This window comes from Panthera tigris, chromosome D3 (assembly GCF_018350195.1).
Source record: "Panthera tigris isolate Pti1 chromosome D3, P.tigris_Pti1_mat1.1, whole genome shotgun sequence".
NCBI lineage: Eukaryota > Metazoa > Chordata > Mammalia > Carnivora > Felidae > Panthera > Panthera tigris.
In genome coordinates this window covers 2,535,849-2,553,274 of record NC_056671.1, presented here as the reverse complement: position 1 = coordinate 2,553,274, position 17,426 = coordinate 2,535,849, and the positions used below count along the sequence as shown (strand labels likewise).

At 51.6% G+C, this 17,426-nt stretch overlaps 1 protein-coding gene across 1 annotated transcript in view; it reads right to left on the bottom strand.

Moving 5' to 3' along the window:
* The window catches only part of LOC107180358 (transmembrane protein 132D-like), a 279,778-nt gene that overhangs the window by 213,902 nt on the left and 48,450 nt on the right, over positions 1-17,426 (bottom strand). Inside the window, exon 2 of the mRNA XM_042962802.1 lies at positions 2,814-2,960. Coding sequence (XP_042818736.1) covers positions 2,814-2,960 — 147 coding nt within the window. The remainder of the gene's footprint in view (positions 1-2,813; positions 2,961-17,426) is intronic.

Below are 17,426 nucleotides of genomic sequence, written 5' to 3'. Positions count from 1 at the left end.
ATGACTCTCAAGCTAATTAAGACTGCCTCTTTACATTCTGATGATCTGATTCTGACTTTTAAGAATAACTAAAAAAAACATTCAAAGGGAGTAGGAAGAATTTATAAAGCAAGACAACTTCTGAAGCAAAACCTTCTAATAGTAAAATATCCACTCTGTAATACGTTTTCCAATTATCCTTCAGATAAAGAGAAATAGATCTCCTCCCAGGCCACTCACTATCCCAGATCCTGGAACATGATGTTTTGTCATTGAATTCCATACAGACAGAAGATGAAAAATTCTGAAGTGAGGATAAAAGTTGACTGTATTAATAAATGTATCATATTCAAAAAATGTCCATTTAGCTGTCTACATTTTACTAAATGGCAATACATGCACAGAGCAAACCATTCGTGGTCCAAATGGTTCACAGGATAAAGCAACCCACATTCAGCCTTCTCCCCCAACTTCCTGGCACGCTCCTCCGGTAGAAATCACAGTTGCTGGACCCCTCCGCTCAAAAAAGTACCTTTCTCTTGGGGCGCCTGGGTGGCTCAGTGGGTTAAGCATCCGACTTCAGCTCAGGTCATGATCTCACGGCTTGTAGGTGCGAGCCCCGCGTCGGGCTGTGCTGACAGCTCGGAGGCTGGAGCCTGCTCCCGATTCTGTGTCTCCCTCTGTCTCTGCCCCTCTCCCTGCTCACTCTCTCTCTCTTTCTCTCTCTCTCTTAAAAAATAAATAAATAAACCTGTAAGTTTTCTTTTAAAAAGTACCTTTCTCTGGGTTTTCCCCAACCTAGGCTTCAACACACACCTTATTATATGCCTTACTGTTTCAAACAGGTGTACTGGAAAGGATTCACTATGTGTGATTTGCATCATAACACTTAGAATAACAGAGATGAGGTGTAGCTCCAGAACCGCAGCCGACCAGCATGCGTGGGGAGCCCCATGTGCACCAGGGGGTGCCGTCGGGCTGGGGCCGTCGCTGCGGACGAGACAGACGTGTCCCCAAACCAAGACGGCTTCCGCTTTTAAGCCTCCTCGCCGAGCAAAGCCTTCCTAGCTGTAGCGTGAGAACCGAATTCCGAAACACAAACTTCCCCCTCGACAGATGCGAGCACAGATAAATCACGTAACAGCGTATGCATACACACAAGCACACGCTAACACCTCCATCGTATGTATGTTCTATAGAGTCACACGATATACGCATACATCTCAGTACACACACAAACACGTCGTGTCTGTATACATATGCAGAATACTGTTTATGCGCATATAACATAAGTGTGTGCGCGTCTGTCTGTGCGTATGCGCGTGCTTTTTTCCTGTCCTCTGGACCCATAGGAAGAAACAGAAAACGGACATCAGGATCTACAAAGCGATCAGGAATATTCTCCATAGGGGGTCAGGACTTTGAAGGACTAACGTGAAATTCCATTCAGGGCACTTGCTTCTTAGAACAAGATCCTGATACACAGGAGAGAAGAAAAAAGGCAAACGCCACACATTTGTGTGTTTCTGTGTATTCTGCAGATGCTAAGTTTCTGTTCCATTTAAAGAAGGGTTAAAAGCGATTCTTGGGAGCCCCTGAAGTTCTGACCCACGGAAAAGCGGCTTACGCCTTGATGGGGATGAGCCGTGTTCAGAAATTTTCCTTGTTCCCTCCTCCAGGCCCGGGATAAACTGAGCTAATCCTTGGCCAGGGACTCAAAAGAAACAAAAAATCATAAAAGTTTAAAACTGCTCAAACCTTTTCATATTTTATAGAAGATGTTCCAACCACTCCTACTTACAACAACCTACAGAGGAGAGGGCAAGAGAGAGAAGAGAAAACAGAACAGACTAGTCGAGAGCCTTCCTCCCAAATTCCTCTCCTCTTCTAGTTAAGAGTAAAATAAGCTGATTGCCTGCCTAACTACCCACCTGCCTCCTACCGGTCATGTATCTATCCATGCATCCACCCGTCCATGCTTCCTAATTTTCGCTAACGTCACAACGCAGAAGAAACCTTTCTAGGTGACACTGTCGCAGCCATCAGTTGGGATCCACGGCCTCGAGATTAGAATAAGTAAATGGAAAGAAAATAAACGTATTTTTCCAAACACTTGCACGCTGAGGTCTAATCACCTGACACCAGAAATAACATGTTCATCTGCTTGTTACTTTTCAATGGTCAGTAACATAAGGAGCAAAAACACAACCAACCCAGAACTGGTAAAAATACGAGACCAGACTAGGGATTCTCCAGAGCCCCAAATGAGGCTTCCGGAAACAGGAATAAAAATCGAGAAGCGCTGAGCTTCCAAGTCCCTCTGCCCAGCTGTGAGTTGACGGTTTCTAACTTGCTGGGTATGAGACACAGATTCCAGTTTTAATTGGCCTCTCGGGTGACTGACAATGCCCTATGATCCCACAGCAGACACTTCCCCGTGCATCGGAAAACGCGTGCGCACCAACGCAATCGCGTACGTGATCCTGGACTCTGCACGGCAAACGCGGAGCCCGTGTGCCAGAGATTCACACGCTCTCGTGTGTAAGGCTCGCAGGACAGGCCGCTTCATCAGAGATGCCCTTCCGGCCGGAGGGAGGCCTCGGCGACGTGTACCCCCAGCTGTAGGTTAGATCCCACCTGCGCGGAGCGGCCCCTGCGGGTGACCCCGGGGCTACGCTGGAATTTTAAGGAGGCCCGGTCTGCAGAACAGCCCCCCTTCCCCAACGACGGATTCCGCCCGCCTCTCTGAGAAGCACAAGTGATACGGACAGACAGCAGGTGCCGGTGCGGGCCGCGGTGCGAGTCTGAATCTACCGCGGGCCGCGGGGACTCACCCGGTTTCCGAGCCCGCGGATTTCTTCTGGCAGAGGATGACAGCCGGTGCGTACTTGCCAGTGTGCTCCGTGCCCTCCGTGACCTCCCAAATGGAAGGGCTGCTGGCTCTCACCCCCACGACGCTCACGCCTTTCTTCACCTTGGCCCTGGGGAGACAGAGAGAGCACAGCTCAGACGGCTCAGGGGAACCCCAGGGGCGCCGCTGCTTCTGGGACTGGGGAACCTACTGCAGGCGTGAGCCTGTGTTAATCACATCCTCGCCACCTCGCCGTCACCTTGCAATCCCTCTGTCCTGACTGCCCCCCAGCTCTTCCCAGGTTTAACGGAGGAGCTCGGACGGTGCACGGACAGTCTGCAGGCACAGAGGGTCAAAGCCGCGCTCGTGGGTGGATTTACTTTAAAAAAAAAAAAAAAAGAATCACCTGCAAACCTCCAGACCATGAAGACCGAAGCAGAAAAGGGAAATGAAGGAAAACGGCATGCGTGTCCGCTGACCGTCTCCTCTGCACCAGGCACTGAGGACGCCTCGTCTGTATTGGCTGATGCCCTAACGATGTCCTCGGCTCAGAGCGGGGGGCTGCAGCTCAGACGGGGTGGGGGCCCCAGGAACGCAGGCGCAGAGGTTTGAACAGACACATCGACTCCCCTGCGTGCCCTTCCCACCCCACCGTCCCCGTCACGGCTGCTGTGAGCGACCATGCACCACGCACCGGGTGCCCTTCACGGGCCTTGCGGCCTCACCTCTACGATGCCACGTGCCCGTGGGGCCAGTGCCGCTGTCATTCCCCCCCAGCGGCTGAGGACCCGGGCGTCACGCAGCTCACGAGCAGGAGACCCGGGTGTTTCGTCACCTGGCCGGGCGGCCACGCAGGTCGGGCCGTGCCCTGTGCTACCCTTAGCATCACACAAACCCACGGAACTCAGGAGCCACGTACTCTGATCCCACGCACGTCCGCGGCCACTCAACACCGGTCCGTGCGTGTCTGGAGGTCTCACGCCCACCAGACTTTACACGAACACAGATTTCCTGATACAAGTGTGCCACCGTGTACACGCTTGGCACGTGCACACACGTGCCTCCCTACACACACGCGTGTGTCACCCCGTGCCCGTTCACTCGTTCTTCCCCACCGTCCGAGGCAGGGGGCAAGTCATGTGCCCAGAGCTCTGTGCCCAGACAGGAGGGGCCTCGCTCCTTCCCGAGAAGCTGGTGGGTGAGGAAGGAGGCTCCTTGCCTGCCCTTCCTCTCTCTCCGACAAGTTTCAAGTGGAAAATCACACAGAATGGCAAGTATGCAGGAAAATGCACGAAGCGTGGCAAACCGTCTGATGTTCAAACCGGACTCGTGTTCGAAAGTCGTGTGTGCGGCTGGGCTTGCTCCTCCTGGTCCCCCGGGGGGTGCGGGGGACACACAAGGGGCTTTGCAGCCAGAGCAGAGGAGGGACGAGCACACAGTCGGGGACGAGACGGTCCGGGAGGGGCAGACTCCGAGGTGCACCCTCCAGATGTGAAACCGCTGTGCCTGCACGGACACGGGAGGCCAGGCGCCAGCCTCTGAAACCCTGGTGCACGCTCACACCATGCACACGACCTCCCACAGAAACGCCTTCAAGGCGCACGGTGGCACAGAGTCAAGGGCAGGTCTGAGGCTGCCGTTCTAGAAAGGCGGGTGGCAAGGGTGCCCCTGGCTGGCATCCAGGCACCGGCCTTGTGGGCAGGGGGATCCCACCATCCCCTGAGGAGAGGGTCCACTGTGCCCGACCTGTCTGCACAAACAATACGGTTTACGTCCGACACCCGCTTGCTTTCTGGAAGCCTGGAATTATGGTGCGTGCCAGCCAGAGGCGCCTAGTGACCAGTCCCCGGGGGATGCCCTGGGCATCCAGGCTCGGGTCAGCTTCCCGGGGTGGACGACACTTAACACGTGAAGCCACAACTTACTGCTGGAGGGACTTGGGGCGTCCACAGTGACTCCCCGGGAGAGGGCCGTGGGGCCCCCCCAGACCTCACCCCACACGTCTTTTCCCTTTGCTGAGTTACTGTTCTACCACGAGAAGAGGCATCGTCTCTCATGTGGGACCCTCGGTGCTGAAGCTTGTGGTTTTAGGAGTTTTATGGACAGCCTTGTTTCTGCGTGAAAAAAAAAAATAGCATGCTTTCTGTTTTAAATAATCATCGTACAAGCCAACACTTGGAACGCAGTCATCTATAAACCAGGAAGGGCATGCGGTAGGCCAGAAACTCCAGATACTCCGGTGAGATCGGCAGGTGAATAAAGCTAGGATTTCTGCCTTGCGGGAACTCAATTAAATAGCAGGCAACCGGGAGGTGGTGGCAAAAAAAAAAAGTTCAATTCACTGTGGACAGCTGCTATTATACGGAGATGAATTCTAAGGGCTGTCCCATTATTGTGCACTGGAATTTTATTGAATCAAATTTGCTTTAAATAAATAGGTCATCATCCTGGATTTGGTGATCTTTTCATTCTATAGGACACATCAGGGCATAAGACTTTTCTGATACAGGACAGGCTCACGTTTTTCTTACATTTTATTCACAAGTAGGTCATGTGGAGCTCTGACAATGTTTCTCCCATGAATCCTTTTTAAGTGCTCAAGCAGGAACCTGGCTGATCATTTAAGCCAGGAAGTACCCAGCTTTTGTTGCTAATAATTAGTGCAGCTACCTGAAGTTATAATGAATGGCATTATTTCTAAGGGGACACGCTTTCTGAAATTTAGTGCAGGACGCTGGGAAGTTGCCTCTCATAGACACAGAACATTTTCAGGAGAAGAGACACATTTCTAGGACGTGTTTCAGATGTTCCGAACTGAAGAATGGATCCTGGCTCCAGAGAGATGGCGTGTGCATTTCAAGCACGATCGCGTACAAGAAAGTGGGTGGTCACTCCTCGAAGACACAGCTGTGGCATATACTGAGCACGGTCTGCCTCAGGTGAATCATTTTTACACAGTGATCTCCGAGCAGCCTTTTGGAACCATTAAGATCATTCTTAGCACACGTGCACTTTGGTTTCACTGGGCTTGAACCAAGTGCTAATCCCTGCCTTGGTTTATGACAAATGAGTCACTTGTATTCATTAACGGAAGTCTTACAACCTACTTGTGGCTCAATAAATACAGGTTACGGTGACAGCCTCATCACACAGAGATAAACAGGGCACTTGATTTCCAAAGACACTCTGTTGTCCATTTATACTTGAAAATGTATCTACCGTAGTGACAGGGAAAAGTCATAACTTCTGCCCACAGTAGGCACATGTACTATGGATCGATATGGGTAAAACCTGCTCGGGTTCACGGTGTGCTGTGTTTTGAACACACAACTGAGCTACAGTGCACATGCACCCACGACTATGTGCACGCATCTGTATATGTATACAGTTAACACTAGTACAACATGGGTTTGAGGTACACATCCACTCACTTACACATGAATCTTTTTCGATAAAGACAGCACACGACCATAAATGTGTTTCCTCTTCCTTATGGTTTTCCTAATAATGTTTGATTTTCTCTGGCCTATCCTACTGCAAGAACGCAGGATACAATACAGAGGACACACACGGAATGTGCTAATCGATGGTGTATGTTTTTGGCAAGGCTTCTGATCAACAGAAGGCTGTTAGGAGTTCCGTTTGGGCGAGTCAAAGTCATACTCGGATTGTCAACTTTCCACCGGGCAGGGGGTCGACACCCCTAACTTCCGTGTTGCTCAAGGCTCAACTCTACACACATACACATATGTGGACACACACACGCACACATATAAACGTGTGTGTGCGTGCACGCATGTGTGTTCCAAGTACGGCATCCAGGAACCTGCTGGAAAACAGCTAACGGAAACAGCTGGCTGATGTCTGCAGTGCATGCTGGGTGACCCGCTCCCCACACCCAATCCCTCCTAGTCTGGCTCACTCATTACCCTGGGGGATTTGGTCAACGGCAGCCTCCCCCATTCGCTGATAGAAACCTGTATTTCCCCACTGGTTCAAAGTCGGGTGAAAACCCTTTGGGGCCAAAGCAAAGCTTCAAAAACAAAAATTCCCCTCCCGTGTTTACGTGTTTTCTCTCATTAACTGTGGAAACAATACAACCTGCCCCATACGCCCATGTGCAATGGCCACAGTGCCGTATTCCACAATCACGCACTGCTTCTGTGGCTAGTTGACCAGGAACAGTTTACGACAGTGAGGCTCCCCACCGAGTCCACGTGCTACAGGCACAGAGCCACCTTCTCTCCGTCCCCGCGTCCTGGCCCTGCCTCGGCCAACGAGTACCTCCGTGTGCTTGTGAACGACGTTATTAGCGGCTCTGTGTGGATCGCGTGACACTGGGCCCCTCTTTCTACCACTGGAAAGTGCTTGGCTGAGTCTCTGTGCCATGGCTGTGGGACGATCCCCAGTACACGCAGTGGCATTACGGAAAAACTGAATCCTGTGTACGTAAAATCGAAATGTGAAGCAGCAGGTTCCAAATACTCATCTATTACTATGCATTCATGCCAGTAAATTAGTTCAGCATTCACCCTTAACACGGGCATATTCATTTATCGGTTTGGTACCTGGACTACCGCAGCGTAAAATATACAACAGACACACGACGGGATGCGTCGAAATGATGAGAGGAAGGCGGACGTGTTGAAGCCCAGATTCTCCACCGTCTCGTGGAATCACGCTGCCCACCCCATGGGGGGAACGTGCACGAGGAAGTCCCGCTCGAACTGACTCCCAAGTGCAGGGTGGATAAAGGTGACGGGCAGAGGTCACGTTCCAACGAGGCGGGGGGGACGGGTGTGGACGAGAAGCCGAGTCTCCGGCCAGCTCTGTGTGTTCACAGCTTCCCGAGGATGAGGGAACCTGTGTGCACGTGGCCAGTTTGGGGTAATGCTAAATTTAGAAGGAAGGCCAGTCACTTCACAGAAAACGGTTTCTGATGTCACGTCATCAGCGAGGGACGCAAGGGACTGCACGCACACGTCCCGGCTGTCAAAGGAGCACCCTGTGGGGAACTCTGTAGGACAGACGATAAACATGGGCAGGAGTCTGTCCCCACGAGAAAGAGGTATCTCCAAGAGCCCCAGGGGAAGGAGCCTGGAGTGGGGGAGGCCTGGGGGGTGTGGCCTGGGGGTGCCAGGACCCACCGCCAGGCAGGAGGGGTGAGGGGTAAACGGCTCTCAGAAGACGGTTCAGCTACCGGACACTATGAGGCCCTGCCTGTGGTCTGTCACCACTAGAAAGGACCAAGTCAGGCTGGGAGCTCTGGCCTCGCCTGTGGGGCAGAGCCCTCCCTCCAGCTGCCGTGCAGGCGTGGCCAAATGTGCAACCCTGGAGACAGGCCAGAGAGCCTCACTTTTAAAAACAAATTTTGAAAACACCATCCTGGCTTTTCAAAACACGTGAGGACTGGGGGCGCCTGGGTGGCGCAGTCGGTTAAGCGTCCGACTTCAGCCAGGTCACGATCTCGCGGTCCGTGAGTTCGAGCCCCGCGTCGGGCTCTGGGCTGATGGCTCAGAGCCTGGAGCCTGTTTCGGATTCTGTGTCTCCCTCTCTCTCTGACCCTCCCCCGTTCATGCTCTGTCTCTCTCTGTCCCAAAAATAAATAAAAAACGTTGAAAAAAAAAAAAAAAAAAAAAAACACGTGAGGACTGGAAGCAGCCAATGTCGCCAGCCTGTGGCCTCTGTTAGCTGGGACTCTGTAAGTCAGGCCTCTTCAACTTGCGCACTGACCAACCCCGGGGCAGCATCACTCATGTAGACCATGATGTGAAGTGAAGTTTCCTAGAGTTGAGCAGTATACAACCTGCACAACTGTATTCAGCTGCTTTCATTACATGCTGCTTTATTTACAGATCATCCTGGTCTCTCTTCTTGACTAGCTCCAGGGACAAATAAAATAACTTAGAGCAGGGACCAGTCTGGCTACCAACCAACTCAGGAGAACCCAAGGAAGGCAGAAAAACAGAGCGTTACATCTTGCTTGGCCCAAAGGGTAAGCAACATGTGATGTCAGGCAGGCTGCTGGCTCTGATGACGTCCCGTTTATCCTGGGGCCTCGATAACTCAGCACTTGTCCTCCTATTGAGCCTGGCCCCTGGGCTTTCTCTGCCAGCCCAGACAGAGGCTGCACGACTTTTGAAAAACATCTTCGAGGGGCGCCTGGGTGGCTCAGTTGGTTAAGCGTCCGACTTCGGCTCAGGCCATGATGTCATGGTTTGTGGGTTCGAGCCCCGCGTCGGGCTTGCTGACAGCTCAGAGCCTGGAGCCCCTTCTAGATTCTGTGCCTCCCTCCCTCTCTGCACCTCCCCCGCTCACGCTCTGTCTCTCTCTCCTACAAAAATAAATAAACATTAAAAAAGAGAAAAACATCTTCGATCTGAGTGTTTCCTGCACACAAGCTTTAGTCTTTCTAAGCGCCTAGTTTTCCTTCCGACTCTCCGTTCGTGAAGAGGGTGCAAAGGCCGGTCTTTCCCACAGACACCAGTTCAAACAGACATGAATCGCTAGAAACAGGGCTGCCTGGCAGATGGAACCGTGCGGGCACCATGAGTGTGCGTATCCCACTCCACCCCCCAACAAAACAGTTTGGTAAATGCGCGACTGTGTCCGTTGACTGGATACGTGACCGAAGCAGGTCCCGAATAACACAGTAAACCAAACTGTCTGTGTATTCATTCAATGATGCCTTCAACAAACACCGTTGGACTTTCCAGGTGACGTTCACAGGGCTGCAAATGCAAATAAGGATGAAAAAGACATGTTTTGTATTGACAGGGAACTCATATTCCAGCGAGAAAGCACACGCGCGCACACACACACACACACACACACACGTTTTATGTTGATAAGTTCTATAACGGATAGAAAAAGGAAGACAAGGGGACAGACAGCCCAGCATAGGAGTGGCTATCCTAGAAAGATTTAGTTTATTACTGATGTACCTACCCAGTGGGAAAGCCAGCAATTAAACCAAGTGGGCCGGCAGAAGGGAAATATGTATACGTATACGGACGGGTGTCTTCTACATTGGATTGGTTTTTGCCTACCAGGTGACTGGGGAGGGAAACCCGCCTTGCTCCTACTGAGAACAGACCGCCCCCCAACACTCAAGGGCACTGCTTACATGCTCCACAGCTGATTATGTGAGCCCACTGTTCATGGTTTCACGGGGATCATGACGACCCCACGCGAACCAGCGAGTCCCATTTGGAAAAGCAAAGCCTTGATGGAATAAGCATCCCTCGACACAGCTCCCCCAAGTGATGGCTCAGCCGGATGGCGGTAAGAGAGAACAGCTCATGACCGTTTCTAAAAAGACAGAGTAGTTGCGTCTGATACTAAAGCAATAAACACACATGCTCTCTGTGCCGCCCACACGCAGGCACCGCCCCACTCATTCTGCGCGTTATCGACTCTCCCGTCGTAGACTCGCCTCATGAGCCAGCAGATGCGCAAGAAGAAAGCCCTGTTCTTTCTTGAACGTCACGGACTCTCGGATATAACGGCACACTGAGTCCTTCATACAGTGCCCAGAAGAAGACAGACTTTAGCTCCCATCATCATTATTTTTACAAAGACCTGCACACCTGACTATTTTGAATTTCACCCTCTTTCCATCTGGTCCATGCACTAGTCAATCGCTCATCAAAGCTCTGATTTTGAAAAAAAAAAAAAAAAACACAGCAAAATAACACACAACCCTTGCAACCCACTGGGAGACAGGAGTGGGGACTCAAAGGTCTACGGGGTGTCCAAGTTTCCCATTTTGCCGGGGCCATCATCTCCTAGAGCAAGCAGGACCCGTATTTGCAGAAAAGCAAGTTGGGTGGGCTTCCTCCCCTGTGACTAGTCTTTGTGGACATTCGGCCGGGTTCCCTGCTCTGGGCACCACCACACGCTCGGCACTGCACTGTGTGGTTCCCAGGCTTTGGAATGCAACCTGATCTCACTCCCTCCAGTTTCACGACAGCACATCACAGAGCAGGATGGCTGTCTTCTCAGTCCTTGAGGTTGCCGGTGTTTCAGAGGAATTGCTTCAATATACTTCTTTAGTCAAGGGAAACGTTCTAAGTCAAAGCCAGAACTCTGGGCAGCAAACTCACACTTTCAGGGATGTCTTTGGGGGTTTGTTAATTTTTAATTAACATCTTTTTTTTCACTGAAGAAATAATCCAGGCATGTTGTAAATATTCAGATGTTACAAATGGGGATATGTAAAGTTTCTCTCCCTGAAGACTCACCTCTCCTAACTTGTACCCAATTTAGTGTATGTCTTCTGGGGGTTGAAACTACATACGTGTTTAAAAGTGTCTCTGGTAGGTGTTCTGAAGTAACATCCGGTCACCCAGTGCCCGTCGATGGAGAAACAGGTGATCTCCAATCTTTGCTGTTGCAATCGGTACTCAGGGAAGCCACACGCACACCCACACACGCACATGCGCACGTGTATGGCATAAACATCGACAGAGGGACTGTCATGCCAGAAGAGATGCCCAAGTCCAGTTCTGACGGAACTCGCCAAACTGCCGAAGAGATTCTACCAAATCACACCATCACCGAGAGGGTCTTATGTGCCGTTCTGTCTGCCTCTTGGATTGCCACAGATCCGACAAATGAAACTAGCATTTCATTACGTCTGAGGGTCGTTGGATGTGTTTTTCGCAGGCTTATGTTTGAATCACCTTTTTTCTTAATCAAATGCCTGTTCACATTCTTTGTCCATTTCTCTGTTGTTTCTTGGTCTTATTTTTATTATTAATTGGGAAATCGATGTATAAGAAAATTCCCTTGGTCCACCTGGAATTTATTTGCGTGTGAGATTCTCCATATGGGTTTCGTTGGTACTACCTATTAAGCGATTCACCCAGTACCCCGTTAATTTAAATGCCAACCGTGATACATACTACATTCGTCTGTTTATTTTTGGCTTCTCTGTTTGCCTTCATTGATCTGTCTGCCTTCTCATGAGGCAGCACCCAAATGTTTTAAAGACAGTATCTTGTAACGTGTTTTAATATCTGGTAAGGTTATTTCCTTCCTATTCCCTCTCTTTTTTCAGGGATACCTTGATGCTTATTTCAGCAAAAATCATCTTCTGTTAGCATATTTTCAAAGACAGCCTTTCAGTTTTAAAGAAGAGAGAGAGAGAGAGAGAGAGAGAGATGTGCCCCTAAAACATCCCTCTCTTAAATTGAAAATAACACCCAGCAGGCAATTATGGGGTGATGGCACACGGCAGAAGTTCTGTCCCCGAAAGACAAAAGGGAAGTATTCTGTCACTGGGAACAGGTGCCTCCTGAATCCGAACACCAGACCAGCTGCTTCCCACACAACATCCTTCAGAACAATGACATCCTCACAGGGACGGGTGGCTGACCTTGACAGTGTTCTATTTCTTTGGGCAACAGCCTTGGGTCCCAGAAACAGGTGAGACTACCCACAGACAACAATTACTTTTCCTCCTTCTGGTGACAGTGACTGGGTCCAATCGGATGGGCGGGCTCAGGAATGTTCCAGGAGCTACCAGAAGAGCGTCCCCCTCCCCCCAGGTCCTCCTCCCTGACTTAAGGTGAACGACTTCAGCCATCACACCCCAACAGGACCAAGCGAGACGTGAGTTCATGGGGTGGGAGAGCCAGGAGAAAAGAGACAGATCCTTGTTTGTATACGAGCCCTGGATCCAACAATTACAATAAAATAAATGGAGACCAGACTTGAAGACCGCCCCCCTCCATGCCAAGCAAATACATCCATTTAAGCCACATGAGCAAACCTAAATCCAGCTGATGTCATGAATGTATGCGAGACTCAGGTCATTTCTTCTAAGTGCCCCTGATAATCGTCAAAGAAACTTAAGAAATCTTCCTCAAAGTGATTTTCACCAACCCCCTGCCAGCCGGGAACCCCACGGTGATAACCATCCTCCTAAAGGTTAAACAGCCCCCTCCTTCACCTGGTAATCCACCTCTGACATCACGTCCCTGCACGTTCCCATCAATTTCTAACGTGAAAGCACCCAGTCTGAAAACTGGTCTTCTGGGCACGACACTCGGACTCCACGCTATTTTACTGGTCTGGTGGGTTTAATTGTTGCTATTTCCGGATTTCTGACACACCCAAGGCCGAAAGCAAGAGTCACCAATTCCCCACCATCCCAACATTTAATCTGGTTTTTATCATTGTGAGTTCAGGTTTTATTTTTATTCCACTTTGATTTTTTACCTTTTTTTTTAATAGTGAAAAGAACACTCATCACGAGATCCGCTCTGTGAACACATCTTTTTTAACGTTTATTTATTTTTGAGAGAGACAGTGCAAGCAGGGGAGGCGCGGAGAGAATCCCAAGCAGGCTCCACACCGCCAGCGTGGAGCCTGATGCAGGGCTCGAACCCACAAACCGCAAAATCATGACCTGAGCCGAAGTCGGACGCTTAACCGACTGAGGCAACAGCGTGCTGCAGGGACTGTGTCTGCAAAGCCTCTACCTCCAAACGAGGTCCCATCAGACCCTGGAGTCCAGCATCTGGGGAGACAGAACTCGGCCCCCAGCTCAGCTCACCACAGTGGGTTCTCATCCCTATAAACCCCAGTGAATGGGCAGGCTCTCATTCCTGCAATCCCACCCAAACACGATGGGCAATTAAAGTCTGTCTACACAACATCTTCTGACCAGAATCGGGCTGGAAAGTATGAGGGGAGCAAATGAGAGAGTGGGTCTTTCTTAAAGACATTCATGATTAAATATTACTTCTTACAAAAATTAATAAGCTTTCGTTTTTAGAGCAGGAAGTACAGAGTTTGTGCACGACCCCTGCCCCCCTACACAACCTCCCTGCTGCCAGCAGGATCCCGGAACACCCCAGCCGTATACCCCTTACCATCGATGAGCCCACAACCGTGCCTCTCCTGAGGTGTCAGTGGACTAAAAAAAAATCAATATGTTGCATAAGAGTCTCGTGTAAAAACAAAAGGGTATGTGTGCAAGTGCTGTTGTGAGACAAGTTTTATCCCATCTTAGGGGTGAAGAGAGGGAGGCACAGAGAAGTTAAGTAACTTGCTCGAGGCCACACAGCTACTGCGTGGTTGACGGTGGTTCCGGGAGCCCTACTCTGACTCCCTGTGTTCTTCTGCAACTTTTCTGTCCCTGCGGGGTACCTTCTGGCAAACCCAAGCCCGCCCGCAGGGCACACAGGGGCTGGGCATGCGGGTACCTCCACACTGCCCCAGTGGAATCAGACCTAGCCTCACCAAACCCTGATTTAGTCACTGCGTTATGAATGTGCGGGGCAACCTGCTTCCAGAACCCAAATGTGGCTGGCCAGCACAGACCCTTCTGGCCCTGGAGTTCCTGCTGGTCTTCCCGGAAAATTCCTCTCTCCATCAATCAGGGGGAACTGAGGCACGCCCTCCTTTGTTCCCGCCCCCCTCCCCTCTGTCCTTCCCACGGTCCCGCAGGCCCCAACCCATGAGCACAGAGGTGGGATCTGGTCTTTTGACACACCATTTGCGTCCTCCCTGCCCCTGGAGTATAACAAAATCTATTCGTTTGATCCTTCAGGGCTCCTCGTGGTGTTGAAACGGGAGAGTGTGGGGAGATGAGAAAGATTTTCAGAAGATTCTTCTCTCGCTCACTCCCTGACATCCTGGCTTTCAGGCTGACTGCCTCTCTGGGCATAAGAGAACCCCACTGGGGACACGAGAGCCTCAACAGCCTCAACAGAAGCCCCAGGGCTTCTGGCTGTGGAACCGCATGTTCACAGAGCTTCGAAGAGCGTGTGGCAGCCCTACAGCTCTCCCCTGTCACCGGCCACGCGTCACTTCTGCTCACGTTCTACCGGACAAAGCAAATCACGGCGCAACCTCAGGAGCGATGGGAGAGCCCATCCTAGCGCCTCCCATCCCGAGGCCAGCAGATGCCTCGACTAAGAAAGTCCTCTCTCCAGAGACGCAGAAGAGGAAACCCATGAATGCATTCCCAAGAATGGTCACCTTTCTCCCCTTGTCAACGAGACACCAAGGTTTAACAGAGGTCACAGAGACGGACCGCTTCCTGAGCTCACGCGGGTGGACGGTCAGACGCGGAAAGGAAAGGGGCCCTGGGGACGCGGTTCTGTCACCTGCCCAGCGTGGCTCCCTCCGCTCCCTTTGAAGTGGGGTCTGCCCCTGTGGCTCTGCTCAACACATCGCGAGCTGCACAGACACCTCCCGGCACTGGCGGAAGCTGTAAGGGTTCACGCATGTTCTCTTGTGGCGTCTTTCCCCTGGAACCCCCTGACCGTGAATGTCCCAGATGGCACAGCTCCCTCATCCGGGCCCCAACTGAGGACACACCATCGTGCGGGCTTCAGACACTGAGGCCTGGGGGTTATCGGGGACGTGGCAGAACACGGACCAGGCCGTCACTTGCAAAGCCTCCTCTGTGCTGTTGTGTGGCCAGCACGTGAGGCTCTGTGGGCCCTCAGCCCTCAGCCCTGATGACACAAGAGACAGACTGACCTGGTAGCTATTGAAAGAGGTTCTGTCGTGCGTAGAACACAGATGATTCTCCAGATTCTACAGCACTGGGGAATTTCTCTGATGACACCAATTACTATTCCACACTGATATGCTTTCCCATGTTTTCCTATTTAAAAACAAATCCCTGATAGAGAGACTTGGTTTTGTAGCCTGGGAGCGGAAGGGGAGGAGCGAATCCCTCTGCTTTCACGACGGCAAGAGGGGGTCTGTTGAAGGAGGGGTGGCTCCGTGCTCCTGCGCCCTGACTGTCCCGCTGTTGCCCCCTGTGACAGCCTCACACTCTTGACGGGCACGGAGGCCGTGAGCTGGTGCCTCTGCACGCACCTGCTCCCCCGTCCCCAGCATCAAGTGCCGATCCCACAGCCGTCCCGGTCAGCACAAAGCCAGGCGCTAAACTGGCCGCCAACGACAACGAAAACCAGGCGAGGTGAAGACAGACACTTTGATAAATAAGGAAAGACAGCTTTGCATGTTAACTGGCGGACTCGGATCTCCATTCAGCACCCCTTTGACCGTCTCGATCTGCGTGGTGTTTGACAGACATGGAAGGTCGTGTTTCGCAAAGGCGGAGCCCGTGTCCTCTTGCTCCGATGTGCCGTCGCCTCCCCTGGCGCCCAGGAGGAAGGCTATCAGCCATGGGGCAGTAACGCGATGGGACCCGTAAGTCCCACGAGCTGAGCAGCTTCGATGGCTTTGCAGGATGCTTGCCTTGGGAGCTCGCGGCCTCCTCTCAGAAGGAGCCCGCTGTCTGTGGGGAGGCCTGGCCTCCAAGCGGGGCGAGTATCCGTCTGACGACCCCACTGAGGTCCCAGGTGCCAGCCTGCATCCCCCACCAAATGCGTTCGGAGTGAGCCTTCCGAGAGTCCAGCCCTCAGGGTCTTGTCGTCTCCTTGGGGCCTTCCTGGCTGAGGCCCCCAGCATCACGGAGCAGAGACAGCCACACCCCAAACGTGTCCTTCCTGATTCCTGATACACGGAACCCGTGAACACAAGAAAAGGTTTTGTTTAGAGCATTCAGTGTGCAGTGCGGCAAGAGAAAGCAGGGGGACAGTGTTTGGACCCAAAGTGGGAACCATTGCCCACCCGCTCATCAGAGGCTTGGGTCTCTCCCTCGGTCATCTAGTGGCCGCTCACGGGCTCAAGGTAGCCAACAAACCTCTTGTCTGACATAGTTTTATTCCATTGTGAGCATTTGAAACAATATTTTAAAATTACAGGGGCGCCTGGGAGGCTCAGTCGGTTGAGCGTCCGACTTTGGCTCAGGTCATGATCTCGCGGTCCGTGAGTTCGAGCCCCACGTCGGGCTCTGTGCTGACAACTCAGAGCCTGGGGCCTGCTTGGGATTCTGTGTCTCCCTCTCTCTCTGCTCCTCCCCCACTCACGCTCTATCAAAAAATGAATTAACATTAAAAAATTTTTGTTTAAAAGATTTATAATCGAGGGGCACCTGGGTGGCTGAGTCGGTTAAGCGTCCGACTTCGGCTCAGGCCATGATCAGGTTTGTGAGTGTGAGCCCCACATCGGGCTGTGTTGACAGCTCAGAGCCTGGAGCCTGCTTCGGATTCTGTGTCTCCCTCTCTCTCTGCCCTTCCCCTGCTCACGCTCTGTCTCTGTCTCTGTCTCTCAAAAATAAAAATAAACATTAAAATTTTTTTATTTGAAATTACATTTCCTTTAAAAATCCAGATTTGGGGCTTGTCTTGAAACAGGACCACAGTCCTTGGTCTGCATGACTTAATAGTACCAGCCAGCTGGGGCTATCACCTTTAAACAGCACAGATGTTCTTTCCTCTTCCCCACTCCCCCCTCACCCCCTCGTGCCTCTCCAAACACAAACACCTTTCTTATGTCTGACCTGGACTGACTCACTCAATTTTATTAGCTGCCTGTCCCTGCAAGGCAGCTGAGTTTGGGATCCCCGCTTTTGCCTTCGGAATTAACAAAGGGTCCGAAGTTGCAACCACATCAGTGACGACAGATTCCAGTAGTCTGATTACAGTCCCGCGCCACGAAAAAACAAAGAGAACCCAACACCCTCCGATATTTTAGTTGGGGTGTAGAATATTTTGCTGGTACA